Raw genomic sequence first — 27,780 nt, 5'->3', positions numbered from 1 at the left:
ACCTGGGAGTTAGAGATGCTTCCAGGGGTCTTCCCCATGCTGTTCCCATGTCTTTTCAGCACTGTATGCATGTGTCTGATGATGTGTCACACACCACATGGCCAGATAAGGTTGTAAAATGTTAAAATGACATTTCCCAGTGAATGCATTTGTCTTGGTTGAAAGCAATGCAAAAGTGCAAAAGCGCTACGTGTGAACATAGCCCAAGGTGTGGAGGAGTATTTTTGGTTTTGGTTATTTATTTTGCCTTATATGCAAGTCATTACCCTGGAAAGGATGTTCATTAATATATTTCCCAGGAAAATCCATTTTGGTTTCTTTTTTGTATGTTTTATTGTGAGTCCATAAACGTGGCGTAATACCAACATTGTTGACAGCAGTGACCTGGAAGTCAGAAATTCTTCCAGGGGTCTTCTCCATGCTGTTCCCATGTAATTTGAGCACTGTTCCCATCAATTTGGGCAATTATTAGGCCCTCTTCACACAGCCGGGGGGAGCCACCTGAAAAATGCTTGCGTTTCCTTTAGACTTACATTGGGCTCGTTGCTCGGCTCGAGCACCTGAGCATTCCAATTTGCTTAACCCGAGCATCGAGCACCCGAGCATTTTAGTGCTTGCCCATCACACACCAGTCGGTGAGCTGGAAGCCGCAAACGCTGCTGAAGCACGGCAAGGGCGGCGGAAGCTGTAGCTGACTTTCTAAAGTGGGCACACATGCGGCCTACTTTGACAAGCAGATCTGGCAGCTCCGGGTAGGTTTTGAGAAACCGCTGAACCACTAGGTTAATCACATGGGCCAGGCATGGTACATGTGTGAGCTCGCCTCACCTCAGAGCCGCCACCAGGTTCCGGCCATTGTCACACATGACAATGCCTGGCTGTAGGTTCAGCGGTGTCAGTCACAGATCTACCTGCTCTTTCAGAGCTGTCCACAACTCTTCAGCATTGTGCCGTTTGTCACCTAAGCATATTAGCTTCAGCAAATCCTGTTGCTGCTTGGCTGAGGCAGTGCTGCAGAGCTTCAAGTTTGTGACTGATGTGGTCATTTCGGAGATGGAGGCTGAAGAAGAGGAGGAGGATGAGGAGGATGAGGTGCAGGAGCTGTAGACTGTGGGGGCAACCCTGATTGACCTAGGGCCCACAATCCTCGGCGTCGGGAGGACGTGTTCCGTCCCAAGGTCCGACTGGGTCCCGGCTTCCACTATTTTAACCCAGTGTGCCTTCAGCGAGATGTACCGTCCCTGCCCACAAGCACTTGTCCACGTTTCCTTGGTTAGGTGGACTTTCCCAGTAACTGCATTGTTAAGGGCACGGCTAATGTTGTGGGACTCGTGCTTGTGTAATGCGGGGACGGCACACCGGGAGAAATAGTGGCTGCTGGGGACCGAGTACTGAGGCACTGGGAATTTAGTAGTGTGGCCTGTGGGGCATTGGCTGCGTATTTGCGCTTGCGTTCCAAGGACTGGGGTATGGACAACTGAAAGCTGTGCTGGGACAAGGACGTGCTTGCTGATGGTGCTAGTTGAGAGTGTGCAACGACAGGTGCAGGGCAGGAGGCATCTTCGCATGCACTATGGACAGGGGATTGGCTTGCACACACAACAGCGGAAGAAGCAGTGGTGTCACCCCCAGACACTGCTCCTGGACCCTGGGGTTCGGCCCACAAAGTCGGGTGCTTTGCTGCCATGTGCCTGATCATGCTGGTGGTTGTCAGGCTGGTTGTTTTGCTACCCCTGCTGATGCTGTCCTGGCAGGTGGTGCAAATGGCCTTTTTGGGGTTATCGGCAGAGTCTTGAAAGAACAACCAGACTCGGGAAGACCTAACAGTTCTACTGGCAACTTCAGTCATGTTGGTGTTACGGGGAACAGAGGCCTGCCTTCTGTCTGCGACCACCACACTGCTCCTTCCTGCCTGTTGGGGTGATCTTCCTCCCTCCCCCTGTGTGCTTTTCTCCTCGCTCTGCATGTCCTCCTGCCTGGTTGGGTCAGTTACTATATCATCCACCACCTTGTCTTCCACTTCTGCTCCCTGGCCCTCCTCCTGTCTTTCTGGCAATTGTGTCTCATCATCATCCACCTCTTGTGACACTTTCCCACCGTCGCCTTCGTATGACCGTGGCTGCTAAAATATTTGGGCATCAATACATGCGATCTCTTCTTGCCCCGCTTCAAGTGGACCAGTCAAGAGGCCCGAATCTATAAATGGAAAAGTGAACAGCTCTTCGGAGTGTCCAAGTGTGGGATCAGTTGTCTCCGGGCACTCGGCATGGTTGGAGGAAGGAGGATCAGGGTGAGGAATATGTGGTCCAGACTCACGGCTACTGAGACTTAACCGTGTGGAAGACAGGGTTGTGGTGGTGGCAGAGTGACTGGAAGCATTATCCACTATCCAACCAACAACCTTTTGACACTGCTCTGGGTTCAATAGTGGTGTGTTGCAGTCCCCTAGTAATTGGGACAGGAAGGTCGGGCGAGAAGATGTGGGTGTTTGTTGTGGCACAATTTCAGCTTGCCCACGGCCTCAGCTTCTGCATGTGACGCGCCTTCTGGGGCCATGGGGTACTCAGTAGCCGGGCCGGTCCTTTTCAGGGTAGTCACTGTGGCAGTGACCCGGTCCGTAGCCCAGGGCAGTCGAATAAGGATAAAGAGTCAATGCGAGAATAAAGTGTTTGGGGATAAAGTTTGTGACGCCACCCGTGGTATGCTGCTATATGTGGCCGCCGCTGCTATTCAGATCTGCTGGGGTTGTTATTGGTGACGCAGCAAAGATGGTTCAGCTCTCCATGGGCAGAGCTAGGCCTCAGGGCAGTTTATAGTGATTGATGAGGTAGATGTTGTGTGTGTCGTGCAAGGCAGTTGGCGCAGAAATTAGTCAAGGACACAGTGGGGTGCAGTCTTCAAGTATTTACTCACAGTTGTCAAGATGCTCCAGGTTACAACCGCCGAATTATAACCACCCATGTCGTCCTGTGTCCTCCGGGGAAGTGATCCAGCCAACTCTCAGATAACTTAGGTGCACTTCAATGGGACCCCTTTCTTGTGTACCTTTCCAGGTCGTCTCTCTCTGCTCTGGCTCTAACCCTTTTGCCCTGCGCCTCACACACAGTGTCCTGAGCCAGTGGCCGCGGACCTTGTCGTGCGACGTCCTCTCTGTCCCCTCTGTCCTATATGACCATCTTTTCAGCGATTGTGTGTGGATTTTGGCTACGGCACATGAAGATACCGCAACCTCCGGTTTGCTAGCTGAGCCTTAAAGTACTCCACTAGTCTGGGGCCGGGCCTCTACTGTGGCATTGATCCCTCCACGGTCAGCGTGAACTCGGGCGCACGGGTGGCATCCCGCACTCGCCGTGACCCTAGAATCCCTTCTATCTCTGGGGCATTTCTCACACTGCTCTGGTGTTCTCTCCTCACTCTCCTCCTGGGCCCCTCTGACTGGGCCGTACTCCTTCATGGTCCTCCCTTCTTCTCTCACTCCTAGGACCAGACTGAACTGAACTCCTGCTCCAAGGACTGGAAGCAGGAATGTACCCTTCTAGATGTTTCTACTCTGCTTTTATACTCTCCTTTCAGTGCTCCCCTAAACTACTTCCTCCACCCACCTCCTCTACTTAGTTCCACCCTCCTGACAGGGATCAGGCCTGTGCTCTCCCTTAGGAGCTATCTGGACCTTCCCTTATGAGGTGGTGTAGTGTCGGATGTGAGTGGTTGGGTCCCGGGTAGTGTTCCTTCCTTACCTCTGTGGCAACTGGACCCTCAGGGGCGCCACACATGCACCATCACCATCACGTCCAGTTCCACGTCCCTTGCCACGCACCTTGCCCATTTTAAATGGAGGACAGTATCTTCCACGCTCACTACAAATGGCTGAATTTCGAGCAAACTTCTATGTTATCCGTGTGACGGACAAACCACAGTTTTAAATACCTGGCCTGTAGGTAACTATTTTGAACAGCAAACTGGTGTCATTAACTTCGCTGACACACTGAAACAAAATTTTAATGGAGGCCAGAAATGGCAGAAATTTCAGTGAACTTTATATGTGATCCGTGCGAAGGACAAACCACAGTTTTGAATAGCTGGATTTTTAGCACTGTAATATGAAAATTACCTGGCTATATTCTGCAGTGCCAACAAGCAAATGGCGTAGAAAACGGTGTTCTCTGGATTGCTTTTTAAGCAAATAATCAGGATTAAGATAAAAAAATATATTTCTGGCCCCTGATACCTCTGGCTATTAGTACAAATATCTGTTAAAGCACCAGCAGACAGAACTGGAATGGACCCTCTTGCTATATGCACTGCAGTCTGTTTATATCCTGCCTGCCTGCCTGCCTAGCACTGGTATCTCTGCAGCTGGATTAGACCTCATTAGGACTGTTAGTTGAGATGTATATGTAGAGAATCTTGTGGAATACCTACACTAACTAATAAACAAGCAAATCTCTCCCTAGCTCAGCAGCACCTCTCCTTACTCTGCCTGATTGTGGAGTAAACTGTGACGAGCACAGCGGCGCCAGGTCTGATATAGATCTGATGACGCTGTGCGGTTAGCCTATCACTGTAATGCCACAACCAACAAGGCTGCGGCATTACAGTGTGTGGCAGACAATTCCTGCCTGTTGATTGGCGCTCTAAAGAGCGCCAAACATGCAGGAAGGGGACCCGAGCATCTCGGTCAGCGAGCTAAGAGCATCTCTAATATTCATATGTTTGAATGGCCCAGTTACACTCCAGACTAAATCCCATTGAAAATCTGTGGCAAGTCTTGAAAATTGCTAATCACAGACGCTCTCCATCCAATCTCACCGAGCTACAGCTAGTAAGAAAGCAAAGAAAAATTGAGAAACATTTCAGCCACTAGATGTGCAAAGCTGATAGAGATATACCCCAAAGATTTGGAGCAGTAATTGCAGCAAAAGGTGGTCTTACAAAGTATTGACTTAGGGCAGAGCTGAATATAAATATATGTCACAATTTTCAGATCTATATTTTTAAAATATTTAGAAAACCATGTATCATTTCCTTTACACTTCACAAATACGTGCTACTTTGTGTTGGTATATCACATAAAATCCAAATAAAATATATTTAAGTTTTTGGGTGTAACGTGAAAAAATTTTGAAAAGTTCATGGGGTATGAATACTTTTTCAAGGCACTGTATACACACAAGTGGCAGCATAGTCAGTGTAACATGCATATTTACTCAGGATAGGCTGAAGACAGTTTGTATGGTTTATTCCAGCAGCTCCACGGAGTCCTCCTGCCCTCCAATAAACCTGTTAGGCTGATGAGATAAATGTTGAATATCTGTCAGCTAGAAAGATCATTGTAGGGTTTTACTCACTTGGGTGTGTCGGGAGGCAAACAGGAAGCGTTTTCATTTAAATGTCCATGTTGGTTTATTACCTCTTAAACCGTGCATAAGCAAAAGGAAACAAACAGCCTTTAGTGCAGGCAAAACAAAGTAAACAGTCCTTTAGGCAAAGTTTCTTGTTAGCCAGTCCCGTGGGCACACAGGCTGGGTAGTATCCAGTACACTGGAGACATCAACACACAGGAGGCCTTCTCTCTCCATACACAGACCATGTGTCAAACAAAGGACTCCATTTTAACTTGTTAACCACATCCAGCGATGAGGTATGTGGGCAGCCAGACCCGCCCATTTCTCATTGCTGCCCATAACATGGTCCCGAATGCACCAAACAATCCTCTTAGTGCTATGTGAACTAGAGCAGCACTCCAGGATTACATCACAGATGACAACCATCTCTGTGACACATACCTCCCATCAACTATATGTCCGGTAGCTGCCTTACACCCTTTATGTCCAAGTGGGTGTTATCAGAGAGTTTTCCCTAGGGGCATTTACTTCTTCCTCCTGTATGATGCTGACCAATCATAAGCAGGCAGTAATACTCAAAGGAAAGAAGAACACGTCCCCATCATAGCTTAGAGTAGGTTTCTCAATGTGTAAGATGTATAATGTCAGACAGCCCTGATCTCCTGGTCTAATTTACAGCATGTTTAAAAAGTGCAGGGTATAGAGTACAGATGACTAATACCATTCAGATAAGTGCTGCCCTTCTCCCCACACTGACTGCTGGGATCTTAGTCATCTCTGCTGTACTCTTAGCACTTTCTAATGATTCAAGAGGTTGTTGACTGTCATGCATCTTTCACACTAAGAAGCATGCTCTAACCTATGGTGGGAGCATGTTTTTTCTTCAGTTGCTGCCTGCTTATGGTTGGTCATCCTCCTAAATGGAGGAAAAGTACACCCTCCCCCCTGCCCCAGTGAAAGTATTTGGTAACACCCACTTGGACTTAAAAGGGGTGTTTTAAAAATTGATTGTAATAATAAATGTCTATTTAATGTAATAATCTAATTGCTTTTCTATTAAACTCCTTTATAGTGAATACTGACAGCGTGCTCTCTTGCCAGCTTGTCGCTTCTCATTAGAGCCGGTGAAGGAGCAATGACACCATGCATTGAAAAGGAATATCACCCAGAGAGTTCATACTGAGCATACATCAGAATTACTCAGTAAATCATGAACTTGCCCAGCACCTGAAACAGACATCATTGATGACACTTCATTTCAGGGTGGAAACAAAAGCGACGGCAATGACGGCAGCCTCTGCCCCCTATGATGACTCGTTTGAGTATCCCAGCATGCACTGGGGATTCTCCAACGAAACATTATCAAACCAGGAGTAAATAAATAAATAATTAAAGCAGATAGTAATTAAGTAATTAAGTAATTTATACAACCCCTGGCAAAAATTATGGAATCACCGGGCTCGGAGGATGTTCATTCAGTTGTTTAATGTTGTTGAAAAAAAGCAGATCACAGACATGGCACAAAACTAAAATAATTTCAAATGGCAACTTTATGGCTTTAAGAAACACTAAAAGAAATCAAGATAAAAAATGTGGTACTCAGTAAGGGTAATTTTTTTTCAGACGAAGAAGAGGGAAAAAATTATGGAATCACTCAATTCTGAGGAAAAAATTATGGAATCACTCTGTAAATTTTCATTTCCAAGACTAACACCTGCATCAAATTAGATCTGCTCGTTTGTCTGCATCTAAAAAGGAGTGATCACACTTTGGAGAGCTGTTGCACCAAGTGGATTGACATGAATCATGGCTCCAACATGTGAGATGTCAATTGAAACAAAGGAGAGGATTATCAAACTCTTAAAAGAAGGTAAATCATCATGCAATGTTGCAAAAGATGTTGGTTGATAAGAGTCAGCTGTGTCTAAAATCTGGACCAAATACAAACAACATGGGAAGGTTGTTAAAGGCAAACATACTGGTAGACCAAGGAAGACATCAAAGGGTCAAGACCGGAAACTTAAAGCAATATGTGTCCAAAACAGGAAATGAACAACAAAACAAATGAGGAACGAATGGGAGGAAACTGGAGGCAATGTCTGTGACCGAACTGTAAGAAACCGCCTAAAGGAAATGGGATTTACATACAGAAAAGCTAAACAAAAGCCATCATTAACACCTAAACAGAAAAAAACAAGGTTACAATGGGCTAAGGAAAAGCAATGGTGGACTGTGGATGACTGGATGAAAGTCATATTCAGTGATGAATCGCGAATCTGCAATGGGCAAGGTGATGATGCTGGAACTTTTGTTTGGTGCCATTCCAATGAAATTTATAAAGATGACTGCATGAAGAGAACATGCAAATTTCCACAGTCATTGATGATATGGGGCTGCATGTCAGGTAAAGGCACTGGGAAGATGGCTGTCATTACATCTTCAATAAATGCCCAAGTTTACATTGATATTTTGGACAGTTTTCTTATCCCATCAATTGAAAGGATGTTTGGGGATGATGACATCATTTTTCAAGATGATAATGCATCCTGCCATAGAGTTAAAACTGTGGAAACATTCCTTGAAAGAAGACACATAAGGTCAATGTCATGGCCTGCAAATAGTCCGGATCTCAATCCAATTGAAAATCTTTGGCGGAAGTTGAAGAAAATGGTCTATGACAAGGCTCCAACCTGCAAAGCTGATCTGGCAACAGCAATCATAGAAAGTTGGAGCCAGATTGATGAAGAGTATTGTTTGTCACTCATTAAGTCCATGCCTCAGAGACTGCAAGCTGTTATTAAAGCCAGAGGTGGTGCAACAAAATACTAGTGATGTATTGGAGTGTTCTTTTGTGTGTTTGTTTTTCATGATTCCATAATTTTTTCCTCAGAATTGAGTGATTCCATAATTTTTTCCCTCTGCTTGCTCGGAAAAAAATTATCCTTACTGAGTACCACATTTTTTATCTTGATTTCTTTTAGTGTTTCTTAAAGCCCTAAAGTTGCCATTTGAAATGACTTTAGTTTTGTTCCATGTCTGTGATCTGCTTTTATTCAACAACATTAAACAACTGAACATCCTACGAGCCCGGTGATTCCATAATTTTTGCCAGGGGTTGTATAAGAAAAGCGATTAGATTATTACATTAAATAGACAGACATTTACGATTAAAATCAATGTTAATTTCAGACCACCCCTTTAAGGAAAATTAAGTTATTAGGTGCCAGATATTTTGACTCTAATATTTCTGCAATGTAGAGGTAAAATTATATTAAAAAAATCAAAGCAAAATGTTTCATTCTGCCCTGCAGCCACCATTACATCCTGTGTCCAGTTCAGCATGAAAAATTTGGTGACAGGTCCTCTTTAAGATGATATATGAACTTGTGTATTTAAAAATTGTCTTGTAGCGTGGCCACTTCGGGGGTTCCTGTTAAAAGGTCAACAAGCTGTGGTGCTGGTGCTGTGAAGAACATGCTGCTAGAATGGTGCCGGGCGAAGACACAAGGACGGGAGGTAAGAATTCATTAGTAAAACTGCTGTATTTCCCTTATACGCTAATAGGCTGTGTTTACATGATTATGCAAGTTGTGACTAAAATAAAATTGAGAAAACTACAACAAAACCATGTCATATTAATATATCCTCAGGTATACTTATTTTGGGGGAAGGATGCTCTATCTGAGTGCAAAATGGTCCAAATCTCAGCTGCTGGGTTTATTTCATCAAGGGTAATTCACTACACAGTGATGCCACAGTTTCCACTTGGCTTTAATGTGAAAATTTTGCCTGTTCAGAGAGGAAGGGGATTGAACTCTGACTATCGGAGGTAGCAGTCCTAAAAGTCAATGTCGACCACTTAGCTTTGTAAAGTTTTTATTTGCTTCCACACCAAACTGCGCTTTACTTATCATAGTTTATCATTGCAGTTTTCAGCACCAAGATCTTGGACCAGATTCATTAGAGGGAATCTGTCAGTAGGTCTTTGCAGTCTATCACTTAATTACTGGGGGCAGCAGGTGTGATACATTCACAGTTTTCTCTTCTGCAGATCTACCAGGGCTCACAATACCGAGCCCTCTATAACCTCGCCCACAGCACTGATTGGCAGCTTTCTGTGTACATTTTACTGTATATTGAGTGAAAGCTAACAATCAATGGGGTTGAACTAGGAGGCGGGAGACACATAGTCCTCTAGTGATAATTTTCTTCTGATAAAAACACATTTTATTGAATAAGCAAAACACAGCCTAGTATGTGAACACATAGCTGGAATCAGGGTCTCTGCCACTACATCATACTGCTCTCAAATTACATAGAAAAAAACTGCTGACATATTCACTTTAAGACTTGATTTGTTTGTACACATCAGTCTTATTGAAGGGGTGTGGTAGGGTAAGATGCGCTGAAATTATTAAGAGGCGCATCTTCTCAGTGGGGTGCACCTCCGTGCACCTCTCCAGTCAGGGACTAGAATATTAATGTATTTCTGGTATAAGTTACGTCACTTAAGTGGTATAATTTTTAAGAACTGGGTGCTTCCACACCTCATCTCACCCATGCTCCTCACATTTTGGTGGTGCTGGCTGTGACCGGCGTGAAACCATAACATTTTTGTTCAACTTTTGTAATTCCAGTGGGCCAATAGTTCCATATACCAAAAGTGATAAAAGCGTTGTCAGGGACAGAAATATATTGTACATACCTGTGTAGAATGCCGGTTAAAGTATGGTGTGTAATTGTGGAGCTATGCTTCTGGCTTAGTTAGTGATCTATATGGCAAAACAGAATTCCAACGTATGAGCCATGGCCATAGTACATGGGAGGTTGGATAGAGATGCATTGTGCACTGGATTTGCAAAAGAGTAGTAGGAGCAGTGCGGTTAAATTCTGACGTAAGTGCAATAGCTGAAGGAAGTGTAGTGTGTATATTGAATATGAGAAGGTGCATTGTGCGCTATATTTGTGGCACAGACGCCTACAGCATGGACGGCTCTGCAACTTGTACCTGGTTATGGCACATGGATATGGAATGTGAAATAGAAAGTAAATGACATAAGTGATGCAACAAATAAGAGGGGGGACATAAAAGTAGACAGTAATGGAAGGGACGAACGGCACTCCTATATGAATGTAGGTGCACAGATAGGGTTCCAAACCTTAAGGTACAAAAAATGGAGAATCTGGCACTCTTTTCGGTAAATGTTATTGAATTCTAAGAGTGGTGTATAGGAAAAACATTTCGGTCATCTGACCTTCATCAGCTATACACAATAAGAACAAAACATACAGTACAGACCAAAAGTTTGGACACACCTTCTCATTTAAAAAAATGTCTGTATTTTCTTGACTATGAAAATTGTACATTCACACTAAAGGCATCAAAACTATGAATTAACACATGTGGAATTATATACTTAACAAAAAAGTGGGAAACAACTGAAAATATGTCTTATATTCTAGGTTCTTCAAAGTAGCCACCTTTTGCTTTGATGACTGCTTTGCACACTCTTGGCATTCTCTTGATGAGCTTCAAGAGGTAGTCACCGGAAATGGTCTTCCAACAATCTTGAAGGAGTTCCCAGAGATGCTTAGCACTTGTTGGCCCTTTTGCCTTCACTCTGTGTTCCAGCTCACCCCAAACCATCTCGATTGGGTTCAGGTCTGGTGACTGTGGAGGCCAGGTCATCTGGCGTTGCACCCCATCACTCTCCCTCTTGGTCAAATAGCCCTTACACAGCCTGGAGGTGTGTTTGGGGTCATTGTCCTGTTGAAAAATAAATGATGGTCCAACTAAACGCAAACCGGATGGAATAGCATGCCGCTGCAAGATGCTGTGGTAGCCATGCTGGTTCAGTATGCCTTCAATTTTGAAAAAATCCCCAACAGTGTCACCAGCAAAGCACCCCCACACCTCCTCCTCCTCCTCCATGCTTCATGGTGGGAACCAGGCATGTAGAGTCCATCCGTTCACCTTTTCTGCGTCGCACAAAAACACGGTGGTTGGAACCAAAGATCTCAAATTTGGACTCATCAGACCAAAGCACAGATTTCCACTGGTCTAATGTCCATTCCTTGTGTTCTTTAGCCCAAACAAGTCTCTTCTGCTTGTTGCCTGTCCTTAGCAGTGGTTTCCTAGCAGCTATTTTACCATGAAGGCCTGCTGCACAAAGTCTCCTCTTACCAGTTGTTGAAGAGATGTTTCTTCTGCTAGAACTCTGTGTGGCATTGACCTGGTATCTAATCTGAGCTGCTGTTAACCTGTGATTTCTGAGGCTGGTGACTCGGATAAACTTATCCTCAGAAGCAGAGGTGACTCTTTGTCTTCCTTTCCTGGGGCGGTCCTCATGTGAGCCAGTTTCTTTGTAGCGCTTGAGGGGTTTTGCAACTGCACTTGGGGACACTATCAAAGTTTGCCCAATTTTTCGGACTGACTGACCTTCATTTCTTAAAGTAATGATGGCCACTCGTTTTTCTTTACTTAGCTGCTTTTTTCTTGCCATAATACAAATTCTAACAGTCTATTCAGTAGGACTATCAGCTGTGTATCCACCAGACTTCTGCACAACACAACTGATGGTCCCAACCCCATTTATAAGGCAAGAAATCCCACTTATTAAACCTGACAGGGCACACATGTGAAGTGAAATCCATTTCCGGTGACTACCTCTTGAAGCTCATCAAGAGAATGCCAAGAGTGTGCAAAGCAGTCATCAAAGCAAAAGGTGGCTACTTTGAAGAACCTAGAATATAAGACATATTTCCAGTTGTTTCACACTTTTTTGTTAAGTATATAATTCCACATGTGTTAATTCATAGTTTTGATGCCTTCAGTGTAAATGTACAATTTTCATAGTCATGAAAATACAGAAAATTTTTTAAATGAGAAGGTGCGTCCAAACTTTTGGTCTGTACTGTATATATCTTTCCCCCTCAACAATTAAATGTCATACGATCAGTCAATTGAAATGGCAGTAACAAAAACACATTAAAAAATGCAAAATATACTTAGAGTCATGAATACATATATAGTGGCCAAAATTACTTTTGTTGTGAACAGTTAAGCAAGTTGAAGATGACATAATATCTAAAAGGACTAAAGTTAAAGATAGCATATTTCCTTTGTATTTTAGACAAAAAAATACGCATATTGTAATTTTTTTTTTTTCATTTTAAAAATTACAAAAAGGCAAATGGGCAAAAGTTTGGGCACCTTTGGAGATTTGCGTGCTCAGATAACATTGACAAAGGTTTCAGACCTAATTAGCCTGTTAGAGTTATGGCTTGTTCACTATCATTGTTAGGAAAGGCCAAGTGATAAACATTTTCCAGCTTTATAAAAACTCAGCCTCCTCTAACCTTGTGCAAGAAAACAGCAGCCATCTGTTCTTCTAAGCAGCTGCCTAGCACTCTGAAAATGAAAATGGTGGAGGCCCACAAAACAGGAGAAGGCAATAAAAAGATAGCAAAGCGTTTTCATGTTGCCCTTTCCTCAGTTTGAAATGTAATTAAGAAATAGCAGTTTACAGAAACAGTGGAGGTCAAGATAAGGTCTTGAAGACCAAGCAAAATTTGGGGTTGTGTTGCAGCCAGTAGTACATAGAACATTTCACGGGTAGAGGGAGAAATGGATTCAATGAAATTTCAACAAATTCTTGACATAACACTATCTGTAAAAAAGCTGAAGTTGAAAAGATGATGGCTTCTACAAATAGATAATGATCCTAAACACATGTTAAAATCCACAATAGACTACCTCAAAAGGTGTAAGCTGAAGGTTTTACAATGGCCCTCACAGTTCCCTGATCTGAATATCATTGAAAATCCGTGGTTAGACCTCAAAATAGCAGTGCATGCAAGATGACCCAGGAATCTCACAGAACTGGAAGAATTTTCCAAGGAAGAATGGATGAAAATCCCTCAAACAAGAATTGAAAGACTCCTGTCTGGCTACAAAAAGCATTTGCAAGCTCTGATACTTTCAAAAGGGGGTGCTACTAGGTACTAATCATGCAGGGTGCCCAAACTTCCTTTTTGTAATTTTTTAAATGTAAAAGATTAAAATATACACTACCGTTCAAAAGTTTGGGGTCAGTTAGAAATTTCATTATTTTTGAAAGAAAAGCACTTTTTTTTTCAATGAAGCTAACATTAAATGGATCAGAAATACTCTATACATTGTTAATGTGATAAATGACTATTCTAGCTGGAAACGTCTTGTTTTTATTGCAATATCTATATAGGTGTATAGAGGCCCATTTCCAACAACCACCACTCCAGTGTTTTTATGGTACATTGTGTTTGCTAACTGTGTAAGAAGGATAATGGATGTTTAGAAAACCCTTGCACAAGTATGTTAGCCCTGCTGAAAACAGTTTGGCTGATTTGAGAAGCTATAAAATTGATCTTCCTTTGAGCTAGTTGAGAATCTGGAGCATTACATTTGTTTGTTCTATGAAACTCTCAAAATGGCCAGAAAAAGAGAACTATCATGTGAAACTCGACAGTCTATTCTTGTTCTTAGAAATGAAGGCTATTCCATGCGAGAACTTGCCAAGAAACTGAACATTTCCTACAACGGTGTATACTACTCCCTTCAGAGGAGAGCACAAACAGGCTCTAACCAGAGTAGAAAAAGAAGTGGGAGGACCCCGCTGCACAACTGAGCAACAAGACAAGTACATTAGAGTCTCTACAGTCATGGCCAAAAGTATTGAGAATGAGACAAATAGTAATTTTTCCAAAGTTTACTGCTTCATTTTTTGTAATGGCAATTTGCATATACTCCTGAATGTCAAAGAGTGATCAGCTTAACAGCAATTACTGTACTTGCAAAGTCAATATTTGCCCAGAAAATGAACTTTAACCCCCAAAACACATTTCAACATCATTGCAGTCCTGCCTTAAAAGGAGCAGCTAACATCATTTTAGTGATTGATCCATTAACACAGGTGTGGGTGTTGATGAGGACAGGGCTGGCGATCAATCAGTTATGATTAAGTAAGAATGACATCACTGGACACTTTAAAAGGAGGCTGGTTCTTGGTATCATTGTTTCTCTTCAGTTAACCATGGTTATCTCTAAAGAAACACGTGCAGCCATCATTGCACTGCACAAAAATGGCCTAACAGGGAAGACTATCGCAGCTACAAAGATTGCACCTCAGTCAACAATCTATCGCATCATCAAGAACTTCAAGGAGAGAGCTTCCATTGTTGTCAAAAAGGCTCCAGGGCGCCCAAGAAAGACCAGCAAGCGCCAGGACCGTATCTTGTCTGTAGTAGGATGAAGTAGGTGCCGGGAAAAAATCTGCGCTCCTCCGTAGTGAAGAAATTTGACGAGAGATTGTATAGTTAAACAATCTTGTAGCTTATTGTTAAAAGCTACGATTACTACGCGTTTCGTGGACGTCCCGTCCACTTCCTCAGGTACATAGCTGATGTAGACCGATTTATCAAGCGGTCTTATATACATAAAACCATACGTGGAAAAAAAGCCCGCTGTTATTCTTGGCGCCAAGACCAACAAACGGTTTACAGAGAAACAGTGAAATTATTTATAAATAGATTAAATGAAATTATTGATCGACTAATTACACTCTTATGCAAATAAAATGAAAACCATAGAACAAATAATTAAAATGATCTCTGAAATGTAATCATCCAAATGTATAATTACATTTATATTAAAGCACATGGGATAAAACATTTGTAGTTGATTAAGGACCGCAGTGTATGCAATCCCAAAGTCCTGGCTCTTTTGTATCATGTGTGAGAGATCAGAGCGTCCAGACCGCTCTGCCAGACCTCACACCTCGTCCAGACCGCTCTGCCAGACCTCACACCTGTCAGCTGACAGGCAGAGAACCAAGAGCTGAAGGAATGGCAGAAGGTGCAAGCCTGCTACTAGTGTTTTAGGTATGAGGTGTTTGTCAGTGAGGAAAGGGGGGGAAGGAGGGAGGACCGGCATGGAGAGATAACTGAGGACCGCAAGTGTGTAAACTCCTGAAGGCTTGGTTTATTACCATGTATTGAAGATAAGAGCTTCCAGATCGCTGCGCTGGATCTCACACTTCGTCGGCTGACTGACAGAGGACAGGGAACTAGAGGAATAGAAGAAAATGCAAACTAGTCTCCGTGTGACGTTCTAGTCTGCTAATGGTATATTATGTATGTTATCAGTAGCAGTGTAAATAAAAGGGGGCAGGTTGGAGGAAAGAGTGGGGGAATGAGGAGATGGCTGTGTGGCTGTAGAATGCTGAGATACTCCGGTCTTGTTATGTGCTATGGCATATGTATATAGATGTTAGTGTAGAAGACCTCGGGAAATGCATAGAAGGCAATGGTGTGCTGAATTGCAAGGCTAGAAATCTTGCTGTTCTGTTATTATCAATATATATAATATGTATGGCAGGAATATGGACGATAACGAATTTTGTGTTGTAGGAATTGTGGGGTTTGAGCCATGTGTCAGAATACATTGGGAATAAAAAAGGGGGTGGGGTGGACACATGATATATAATAGAATTAGAAATGTATATAATGGGTATATGTGATTACTGACCTCAAGATTCATATAAAAACCTCCGTGATTTCATTTAGCCCTTGTGGCTTCAAAGTGTTGAGTTTATACATCCAATAAATTTCTTTCCGATTTAGACATTGCACCCTATTAGGGGTGTCAGGCAAGACATGTTCAATAGGTAAGATCTTAAGATCCCTGTAATCCTGCTTATGTTGCAGGACCATATGTCGGGACAGCCCATGCTTCATGAATCCTGTGGTTATATTATGTCTATGTGAGTTGAGTCTATTATGTAGTGCCTGGGTGGTTCTGCCCACATATTGTTTAGGGCAACTACATTCAATAACGTATATCACATAATCTGTTTCACATGACATGGGATATGACATTTTGAAATTTTCACCAGTGGCCACCGAAGTGAAATTATCAGTGGAATGTATAATAGATTTACAACACATGCAGCTCTTCTTGCCACATTTAGTAACTAAGTGTTTTCTTCCATCTACCACAATATTTGGTTCCTGCCTACATAATTTACTCGGAGCCAATATATTTCTTAATGTAGGTGCTCTCCTGAATATTATGGAGGGATTTCTCGGTAAGACCTGATTTAATAAACGGTCATTTTGAAGAATATGCCAATTTTTTTGAAGAATTTCTCTGATTTCCCTATGTTGTTGATTATATGTGGTGATGAATTTTAGTTCATGCTCAAAATTCTCATTCTTTTTTCGTGCTGGTTCCCTCAGTAATGAACTTTGATTATTTTTTTCCTTCACCTGTTTGAATGAATTGAATACCAAATCTTTGGGATATTTCTGCTGTATAAATCTCTGTTTCAGAACTTCTGATTGTTTGTCATAATCTATTTCAGTGGTACAATTTCTACGGATTCTTTGGAATTGATTGTGCGGAATATTAGTAAGCCATTTTTTATAATGTCCACTGGAAAAATGGATGTAACTATTGGTATCCACTGATTTAAAATAAGTTTTAGTGAAAATTCTGTCATTCTTTACATATAAAGCAAGATCCAGAAAATTAATGGATTCTTCACCACTATCCTTATTAAAAGAAATACCCCAATTGTTATTGTTGAGAAAGCAGAAAAACGTAGTGGGGTCTATAATTTTCCTGTCAATGATGAAGATTAGGTCATCTATATATCTTCTATAAAAGATGATCCCCTTGTTAAAAATCCCCTGGAAGATAAAAACTTGCTCAAACAATCCCATAAAAATGTTGGCGAAGGTCGGTGCTACTTTAGAGCCCATTGCCACTCCCTTAATCTGATGGTAAGTTTTTTTCAGAAAATTAAAATAATTATTTTTCAAGATAAAAGTGAGCCCTGCTAAAATAAAGGATCTTTGGTTGGAGGACAGGCGAGTATCTCTGGAAATGATGTATTCCACGCACAACAGACCAATATCTATGTCAATGTTAGTATATAAAGAAGATACATCCAAGCTTAAAAAGACATATGATTTTTCCCATCTGATGGTTTGAACTAATTTGATAAGGTGTGCAGAATCCTGGAGATAGCTTTTAAGGTTTCTAACGTGGGGTTGTAAAAGCACGTCCAAGTATTGAGCCAAATTGGACTTAAGGGAGCCTATCCCTGATATGATGGGTCTCCCAGGAGGGTTTCTGGCATCCTTGTGTATTTTAGGGAGATGATAAAAAAAATGGCATGCATGGACTCTGAATAGTCAGGAATTTCCTTTCATTATCATTTAAAATGTTCTCATCCCGTGCTTTGGAGATAAGTTTCTTATATGTGGGAATCATGTTTAAGAGTGGATTGGAAAAAACTTCTCTGTAATAATTATTGTCACTTAGTATCCTATGTGCTTCCTCCACATATACATTGTAGTCTTGGATGACTATACCCCCCCCCCCTTATCTGCCGATCTAAGAACTATATTTTTATTGTTTCTTAGATTATTTAGTGCAGTAATTTCGTTACGGCTCAAATTGTTATTTCTAAATGGCAGTGGTGCCGCAATTATTTCTTTGAGATCTTGCAGGGTAATGTCACAAAAAGTATCTATCTGGTGACTCTTACTTTCTATAGGATAGAAGTTTGATTTTTTTCTTAAGTCAACATGACGTGCCCTATTAGATGGGGAGCACTCCATACCATCATTAATTCCCTCTGCGGGATATTTGTCTGGTTTTGTAATAAAATTTCTTTTTAGGGTTAATTTCCTGATGAAAGTCTGTAAATCCAAAAAGATATCAAAATCTCTCGATTTATAGGTAGGGCAGAAGGACATACCCTTGGATAATAATTTTTTCTCATCATCATCGAGTGTGTATGATGATAAGTTATAGATATTAGATTTCCCTTCTTTTACTTTTAATATTTTTTCTCTTTTGTTAGTCTTTTTGCGTTTAGTCCCTCCTCTAACTCCTCTGTGGGATTTTTTCTTTTTCCCAGTCTGTGGAAGAACCGGTCTATGGTTTCCTGGCCTGGAGGCATGGCCTGGGGTAAAAAATCCGTGACACAGATGGAGTTATCAACCCTTGTATTTTCCACCAGAATCCTATGGTCATTTTTAGGACTGATGGAATTAGTCCATTTTTCTATTTCCTCTGAAGGAGAGGATGTGATTGTAATAGGAGTGCAATTTAATGATAGATTGAGTAGATCTGTGATGTCTGCTGGCATATGATTTGGAGACATATTACTGTTAACCATTGTGAGGGATCTTCTCCTCTCTTCCTGTATTTGATTTATTTGTATCTTTATATCCTCTAAATTTTTCTTAGTTTTTGCCAGTGTCTGGTACGCTATAAAGGAGTTAAGGGTTTTGGTAGGACCCTTGTCAGTGCAAACAGGTTTCTGGACTAATGTGGGAATAGGATTAGTATTGATACCTTTGTATACCCCTGTGTCCATTCTAGATTGTTTTCCATTAACTGGAGTGTCTTGTATGTTATTCCCAGGCAATATTGGGGCTGCTGTTGTTTTTGTGTTGTCAATAGGGGAATAACTGATAAGTTCACCTCTATTGATGCTATTTCTCTGAGGAGAGACAATAGTGATGGATATGTCAGTAGTCACTTTGTCCATCTCTATGGAGGGACATGGAGTTGGCACAGCTGTTTTTTCTGTGTACTCCGAAGTAGATTGCTCCTTCTGACCAGCACTGGACGGGGCATAGTGCTTATCTTTGCTATTATTATTTCTCCTGTGGTAATTGTTATTGGAGAATGTTCTTATTTTTTTGGGTAATCCATGAAAATGTATCCTCTTAGGAGGGCTCACTGTCTTTACTCTTAATTGGACCGGCACTTTAGTACTAACAGATATTTTATAGTCATCCCTAATTCTTACATGAGTTGTGCATTACACAACTCATAAAGGTGAGCACATTTTCTTTTTACCTACTTGGTAGTTGTTGGATAACAGCGCTATTGCGCCCCTATCTTTCTACTTATTTTCAGGACCGTATCTTAAAACTGTTTCAGCTGCGGGATCGGACTACCAGCAGTGCCGAGCTTGCTCAGGAAAGGCAGCAGGCTGGTGTGAGTGCTTCTGCACGCACTGTGAGGCAGAGACTCTTTGAGCAAGGGCTGGTTTCAAGGAGGGCAGCAAAGAAGCCACTTCTCTCCAGAAAAAACATCAGGGACCGACTGATATTCTGCAAAAGGTACAGGGAGTGGACTGCTGAGGACTGGGGCAAAGTCATTTTGCCTGATGAATCCCCTTTTCGATTGTTTGGGACATCTGGAAAACAGCTTATTCAGAGAAGAAGAGGTGAGCGCTACCACCAGTCTTGTCTCATGCCAACTGTAAAGCATCCTGAAACCATTCATGTGTGGGGTTGCTTCTCAGCCAAGGGAATCGGCTCACTCACAGTCTTGCCTAAAAACACAGCCATGAATAAAGAATGGTACCAGAATGTCCTCCAAGAGCAACTTCTCCCAACCGTCCAAGAGCAGTTTGGCGCCCAACAATGCCTTTTCCAGCATGATGGAGCACCTTGCCATAAAGCAAAGGTGATAACTAAATGGCTCATGGAACAAAACATAGAGATTTTGTGTCCATGGCCTGGAAACTCCCCAGATCTTAATCCCATTGAGAACTTGTGGTCAATCATCAAGAGACGGGTGGACAAACAAAAACCAACAAATTCTGGCAAAATGCAAGCATTGATTATGCAAGAATGGACTGCTATCAGTCAGGATTTGGTCCAAAAGTCGATTGAGAGGATGCCAGGTAGAATTACAGAGGTCTTGAAGAAGAAGGGGCAACACTGCAAATATTGACTTGCTGCATTAACTCATTCTAACTGCCAATATAACCTATTGGTACTCATAATATGATTGCAATTATATTTCTGTATGTGATATAAACATCAGACAAACACTAATAAAAACCAGAGGCCAGCAGATCATGTGAAAATATAATTTTGGTGTCATTCTCAAAACTTTTGGCCATGACTGTAGTTTGAGAAATCGACGCCTCACAGCTCCTCAACAGGCAGCTTCATTAAATAGTACACGCAAAACGCCAGTGTCAATGTCTACAGTGAAGAGGTGACTCCGGGATGCTGGCCTTCAGGGCAAAGTGGCAAAGAAAAAGCCATATCTGAGACTGGCAAATAAAAGGAAAAGATTAATATGGGCAAAAGAACACAGACATTGGACAGAGGAAGATTGGAAAAAAGTTTTATGGACAGACGAATCAAAGTTTGAGGTGTTTGGATCACACAGAAGAACATTTGTGAGATGCAGAACAACTAAAGATGCTGGAAGAGTGCCTGATGCCATCTGTCAAGCATGGTGGAGGTAATGTGATGGTCTGGGGTTGCTTTGGTGCTGGTAAAGTGGGAGATTTGCACAAGGTAAATGGGATTTTGAACAAGGAAGGCTATCACTCCATTTTGCAACGCCATGCCATACCCTGTGGACAGAACTTGATTGGAGCCAATTTCATCTTACAACAGGACAATGACCCAAAGCACACCTCCAAATTATGCATGAACTATTTAGGGAAGAAGCAGGCAGCTGGTATTCTATCTGTAATGGAGTGGCCAGCGCAGTCACCAGATCTCAACCCCATTGAGCTGTTGTGGAGCAGCTTGACAGTATGGTACGCAAAAAGTGCCCATCAAGCCAATCCAACTTGTGTGAGGGGCTTCAGGAAGCATGGGGTGAAATTTCTCAAGATTACCTCAGCAAATTAACAGCTAGAATGCCAAAGATCTGCAATGCTGTAATTGCTGCAAAGGGAGCATTCTTTGACGAAAACAAAGTTTGAAGGAGAAAATTATTCTTTCTAATAAAAATCATTATTTCTAACCTTTTCAATGTCTGGACTATATTTTCAATTCATTTTGCAACTCATTTGATAAATAAAAGTATGAGTTTTCATGGAAAACACAAAATTGTCTGGGTGACCCCAAACTTTTGAACGGTAGTGTATATATTTTTGCCTAAAATATAAAGGAAATGTGTCATTTTTAACTTTAGGCCTTTTAGAGATCATTTCATCTTCAACTTGCTTAACTGTTCCCAATAACAGTAATTTTGAGCAGGGGTGTCCAAACTTTTATATGTCACTGTATACATCATTTAAATGCACAACTATATGAGAGACTACAAAACAATACAAATAATGTATAAACAGGTGACTCGCAGAAGGCAGAAGCTTCATTAATTAAATAGATGTATTGCGCTTATGTGTATAGTGGTATTACAAGTCCAACATAACAGAAATAAGAATAAAAAATAACAAAAATAAAATTAAAACTATTCAATCAGAGCAAAAAGCTGTGCTACAGTAAAAGAGAAAAAAAATTACAAAAGAAGTTGCTTGGGATCAAACATATGACTGGGGGGTTAACACAGACCTCAATTGTCAGTAGCGTTCACTTGTACCACCCACAAGCAAAGGAGTGAAAAAAAAAGGCCTCGGACCATATGATATGTCAATATTTTATTTAAATCAGGGAAAAGGACTCATCACCCATTAAGTGAAATACACCGAACCCCCAAATACATTGCACTGGCTTCAAAAGGCAAGTACCGTAAATAGGCCATCAAAGGTGCTGGGCACATCCTACATCTCCATGCGAGAAAAGGCCCAAAAAAAGTTTCACACCACTAAATATGGGAAATTAATGTTATGCCCATTGCATTTTTCTTAATGCCATTTCAATTGGTTGATCATATGATGTTTTTAATTGGTGACGGGTAATATACCGTATTTTGCGGAATTATAAGACGCACCGGTTTATAAGACGCATCCCAAATTTTGAGGAGGAAAATAGGAAAAAATGTTTTTTAATAAACCGGTGCATATTATAATCAGCTTACCTGGGGGGCAGCGTTGGTAAAGCCGGGTCCCAGGGTTGCTGCTGGGTGATCGGAGGTAGGAGTCGGTAAGGTGATTTCGCTTTGTAAGAGGCATCCCTATCTTCCCCCCAAATCTGTGGGGAAAAAAACTGCGTCTTATAAAGCGAAAAATACGGTAAATATGTGGATGTGAACTCTCTTTTCAATGACTTGATAGATAGGTCTTTATCTTATAAGGGTGAAAAGTTGCTGTCTCACTGTATAAAAGTGATACATTTCCTAAAGGAGAAAAAACATAGTACTATCTAAGCGTAGTAATATTTGCTCAATTGAAAGGGTGAGTATTTATAGGAAATTGCTCACCTGATGTGGTTGTGCAAGCAGAGGCACAACTAAAGCTTGAAGTAGGGAAGAATTTGCGAAAGACTGCGGCCGACCTGGTGAGGTGGGATTGAACCCTGATAAAGGAGTATTCCACAGCGAGGATACCAAAATGGGGAACCAGAGAATGGCGCTGTCTTTGCCACCGAGTAAGATCAATATAATGTATAATGTTATGTACTAATAAAAAAGAAGATTCTTTTTACTACTGTGGAAGCTGTTGCCGCTCTCTTCACTTTTGGATCTTATGGGGGATTGGGATCATCCTCTTTTTGGCATACTTGCAACCAATGCCTTCAATTGCTATTTTTCTGCAGCCGTAAAGCGCTGCCCAACTCCATATTAATGCCTATGGATTTAGAATGGGGTGTCATAAAAGTTCCCATAGGTGCAATGTGCGGGTTTTGTGCATGTAGTGCATATAATACCATATTGTCTATTATTATTATTATTATTGTTAACAGTTTTTACTTTGCTCTTTATAAATATTTCTGGTTTATTTTCTGTTTCTTTGCTTGTTTTATAAGGGAGTGGACATCCGGAATTTCTCAAGCAGTTGGAGTAACGGCCTTGCATTCTGTGCCCTGATCTTGGCTTTCTTCCCTGATGCTTTTGACTATGACTCTCTTGATCCAAAGAACAGAAAAGAGAACTTTCAGCTGGCCTTCAATGCAGCAGAGTGAGAAAGATATTTAAAAATCTTTATTGAGATGGCATGACTGCATTAAAAGGGGTTGTCCAGTCTAAATTGACAAGTCTGCAGACAGTCTGTGTGACTGCAGACTTATGAATCCCCCCAGTGCATGCACTGTGCTCTGTAATGATTCACCGGTTTCTGAGCTGGTACAGGCGGGTACATACGCGTTGTGCATACTAACGGCCAGAGCCTGTCTAGAATGACTGCAGACTTTTCAATTTAGACTGGACAACCACTTTAAGAAACATATAGAATGATTAGAGAATGCATTATGACCTCTCCCAGCCTTGGGTAATGCACTCAAAATATATTCTTGTAGTTGAAGAGAAGCATATCTTACACATATCAGGGTGCATTTAATCCTTTACCAAGCACTAATGAAACACAAGTTAAACTGGATTACAGGCAAATGTAATCACCTCCTTATATAAAAATGGGTCCCAGAGTATGTACAGCTGAGGGACAAAGTGTAGCATCCTACACCTTATATTTCAATATTCTGCCACCGATGTACATGGGCGAGATTTGATTGAAGGATACGAGCACAAATCTCATTACAAGCAGTGGCAGCTTACTCTATAGCCTCATTTTTTTGTAGCTTGACCAGCTGCTCGTAGACAGTCAAGGGAACAAGATGCAGTGCAAGAACTTTTAGCTCATTTATTAACTGCATGTTGAGAAATGGTAAAGTAGAGACATCTTGAAAAGATGAAGGGACAAGGATAGCGTGATGCTGAGTGCCTTGTCACAGACAAGTCAGTAGGGTATGTCATAAACAGAAGGAAGAGACAAAGTCGTAGTCGGGTAACGGTCCAATGTCAAAATACCAGGAGGGTATTGGATCAGAGCAAAGGAGTTAAAAGAGATGGATGATTAGAAAGAGGTCCAAGGTCAGACAGGGATACATTAACAAGCAGAAATACAAGGCAGAGTAAACCAACCACACTTAGCTGAAGCTACGGCAGCTATCTGGGATTGCCAATTAAATAGCTGAACAATCATGCACCTGACGAGAGCTCTGCACCTCCCAGTCTCAGATTGGACTGCCGAGCTGTCAATTAAAAAACAGACAGTTCAGCACGACCCTGCACCAAACTGGACAACTGTCAATCACTGCATAGAAAGCTTAGCAGGCCACTGCACCAGACTGGACAACTGAGCTGTCAATCACTGTATAGAAAGCTTAGCAGGCCACTGCACCAGACTGGACAACTGAGCTGTCAATCACGGCAAAGACAGCTCAGCACGCCACTGCACCAGACTGGACAGCTGAGCTGTCAATCACTGCACAGATAGCTCAGTACTGAGGGGTGGGATCGTAAGAGACAAAAGTATCAGAAAATCCTATTTCCAACTGAAGTAAGATTCTGCCCAGATAGCACTGCACAGGAGGAGCAGAATGTGAGACCACAACAGCACAAGAGGAGTTACATAAATAAAGGCATTGTAGGAAACTACAGCTGCAAATACATTACAAAACATATTATAACAATGGCCAGGAAATGGCAGCAAAGGTAAAAAAAAACTGTGCAACATGTGTAATGTGCATGATGAATACAAACATAATAAATATACATTGTTTTAAAGGGAATCTGTCAAAATGATTTTGCTACCCTATCAGTGAGCAGCCTGATGTAGTGGAAGAGACCCTGTAGTGCTAAGATGTTAATGGCCATCAGGAATCTATATTGGTAGCCTGTCTTTAAAGAACCCTTTAAGATATTTCACAGTAACAGTTCAGCTTATGTTAGCCTTGTACATTCTGTAATTTTCCCAACACCTGGACCACCTCTTTTATCAATGTTTAGTGAGAACGATGCCTGTTTATATTCGTTAGCAATATTTGGGGAGAATATGCTGTGTTTATAGAATGGTAAAACATCTGGTACCAGGAGTCTTTGGCATGTTTCATCTTCGATGATGTATTTGATATATTTGTTTGGTGTTAATTGACATCTGAAGAGCTGGTCACTCAGAAGATAGATACTATATCGAACAAATAGAACCTGTCAGAATTTGTGTAACATTTGGTTACGCAAGCATTTGTTTTCAAACAAGATATAAGCTAATGAAGTTTTCAGCTAAGACAGAAGCCCGTTGACCTGTGGACTAAAAGGGGACGCCCTGACGTCGCAGTGTGGATTCATCCCAGGACTTTTCTCTGTCTTTGCTGTTTTGCTTCTTGCGGCTGATGTTTCCCGGAAAGATGATGTATGTTGCTCCTGGTGAAGTTTTTCCTTTATAGTGTGCGCTGTAAGTACTTTACCTTTGTGATTTATATTATGCAAAAGTGTACGCAATATCACACTATTTCCTAATTTCTGTAATCATTTAATTATAATAAAAATGAATCCCCTTCTTTAAAGCCGTATCCGAGCCCTTTCCTTTAAATACTTGGCAAAGCAGACCCCGATTCCTGAGGTATATCACTTACTGAGCTACTTGCTGTCATTTCCCTAATATCGTTGTTTTATCTGCTGCAGATCTAGCATTTCTTTGAATATTGAACTCCGTATAACCCTCCTACAGAACTAATTGACAGCTTTCTGCCCATGTACAGTGTACAGAGTGCCCATGTACAGTGTACAGAGTGTAGTACGGCTTTGTTCACACAGTACAATATAACAGGCAGTGACCCAAAAATGTCCAATTTAAAGTTTTTTATTGTCCAAAAACTCACACAGTTAAAGGCAGCTTTATCCTCCGGATCGCAGTCGGGTCCTCCAATACCGTCTGTATAAAACAACCCCGTTGCCGTGGGAGACTGCACCGCCGTGTCACTCGTGGTTGAGTCAGTTACATTCACAGGCCTATGTTATGCCTTCACACTGGCTCGCAATGCAGAGATCCCTACTCTGCTGCTAGCAATCCCAACACTAACACGCTCAAACCTTTGCTGCAGGTTTAACTGAAGAACTGTGGCCATGAGCCACCTGTAAGACCTGGGCTGGACGGAGTGATCTGCCCCACTACCATACTGTAGATCACTCCAAAAATAAAAGCCCATGCTGGGTTTTCTTAAATGCGACTTGGTCAAATAGCTTGACCAAGTCAAAACTTACTTTTATTTTTCACTGTAACCACAGCTGTAGCTGTAATTGCAATGCACTCCAGCGGGTTCAATATGCTTCTATGTGCATTCTAGGGGATACATACCATCCCTCGCATATGATCCCCCTCACTGTCTCACACTGTCTCACATATCCCCTTGTCCTGTTCAAACTTATGGGGTTGAACACCTGTCATCATACAGGGTGCCTGTTACAGGGCATCCGCATTTCCTTGTGACTTCCCAGCTCAATGTTCAACCAAGAAAATAACATTTTGCAGTGACAGGAACCATGCATTCCTCTCTTTGGCATTTCTCATACAGACCAGGGGTGAATGGTCCGTTGCCAAACAAAACTGTCACCCGAGCAAATAATAGCGTAGGGACTCCAAGGCCCACTTAGTGGCCAAGCACTTCTTCTCCACTATGGTATAATGTTTCTCTGTCGGGGTAAGTTTCCTGCTCAAGTAGCGGACCGGATATTCTTCTCCGTTCACCTCTTGAGACAGAACCGCCCATAGGCCTACCTCAGATGCATGTTTGTACTATTAGTCCTTTTTAAAGTTGTGGCTGGTGAGGACAGCCTGCCCGCACAATGCCAACATCATGGATTGGAATGCTCCCTCCGCCTGAGGGTTTCACCGTACCATGACCAACTCCTTTCCCTTTCAGAGATCGGTCAGGGGTGCCGATCTCCCAGTAAAATTAGGTATAAACGGTCGGTAATACCTAATAATGATAAGGAACACTCTCACCTGTTTAGTAATCAAAGGTCAGGGCCAGTTTTGAATGGCCTCAATCTTGTTTATTTGGAGTTTGTTAACCCCGCTGCCAATTACGTACCCAAGTACTGGGCTTCCTCGAGACCCATCTCACATTTTTTTGGATTCGCTGTCAAGCCTGCGGTTTTGAGCGAATCCACTACTGCTTGTCCCTGGGACAAGTGGGTATGCCAATCTGTACCAAAGGTGATAATATCATCCAAATACGCTGACACAAACTTCTGATGAGGCTCTAACACTAGTCCATCAACCTCTGGAATGTGGCTGGGGCACCATGTAATCCAAAAGGCAAAACAACATAGTAATAGAGACCCCTCAGTGTTATAGAGGTGGTCTTTTCTTTTGATGACTCTGTCAGAGGCAACTGCCAGTAACCCTTGGTCAGATCGAGCGTGGTGAAGTACTTGGCCTGTCCCAGTCTCTCAATCAGCTCATCTACCCGGGGCATTTGATAAAGGTCAAACTTTGACACCTCATTCAATTTTCAGAAGTCGTTACAGAATCGTAACGATCCGTCCAGTGCTAGCCCACTCACTCCTGGATTCCTCAATGACTCCGAACTGGAGAATTTGTTTTACCTCAGCCGCGATGGCTTGCCTCCTGGCACACGGTACGGTTTCATTCGTACCCTTACCCGAGACTCGGTAATAATGTCATGTCGGATCACAGATGTACGGCCGGGCAGTTCTGAGAAT

The 27,780-nt window shown here is 42.0% G+C and overlaps 1 protein-coding gene across 2 annotated transcripts in view; it reads left to right on the top strand.

Annotated features, from left to right (window-relative positions):
* SMTNL1 (smoothelin like 1) overlaps positions 1 to 27,780 on the top strand; it is a 236,646-nt gene that overhangs the window by 131,339 nt on the left and 77,527 nt on the right. For both annotated transcript variants that reach the window (XM_073686125.1, XM_073686124.1), the window contains 2 exons: positions 8,756 to 8,861; positions 23,085 to 23,236. In XM_073686125.1, coding sequence (XP_073542226.1) covers positions 8,756 to 8,861; positions 23,085 to 23,236 — 258 coding nt within the window. The remainder of the gene's footprint in view (positions 1 to 8,755; positions 8,862 to 23,084; positions 23,237 to 27,780) is intronic.

This window comes from Phyllobates terribilis, unplaced genomic scaffold (genome assembly GCF_046119375.1).
Source record: "Phyllobates terribilis strain yellow unplaced genomic scaffold, ASM4611937v1 Scaffold_5__5_contigs__length_657084704, whole genome shotgun sequence".
In the NCBI taxonomy this organism is placed as follows: Eukaryota; Metazoa; Chordata; class Amphibia; order Anura; family Dendrobatidae; genus Phyllobates; species Phyllobates terribilis.
This window is presented reverse-complemented; position numbering and strand designations above follow the sequence as displayed.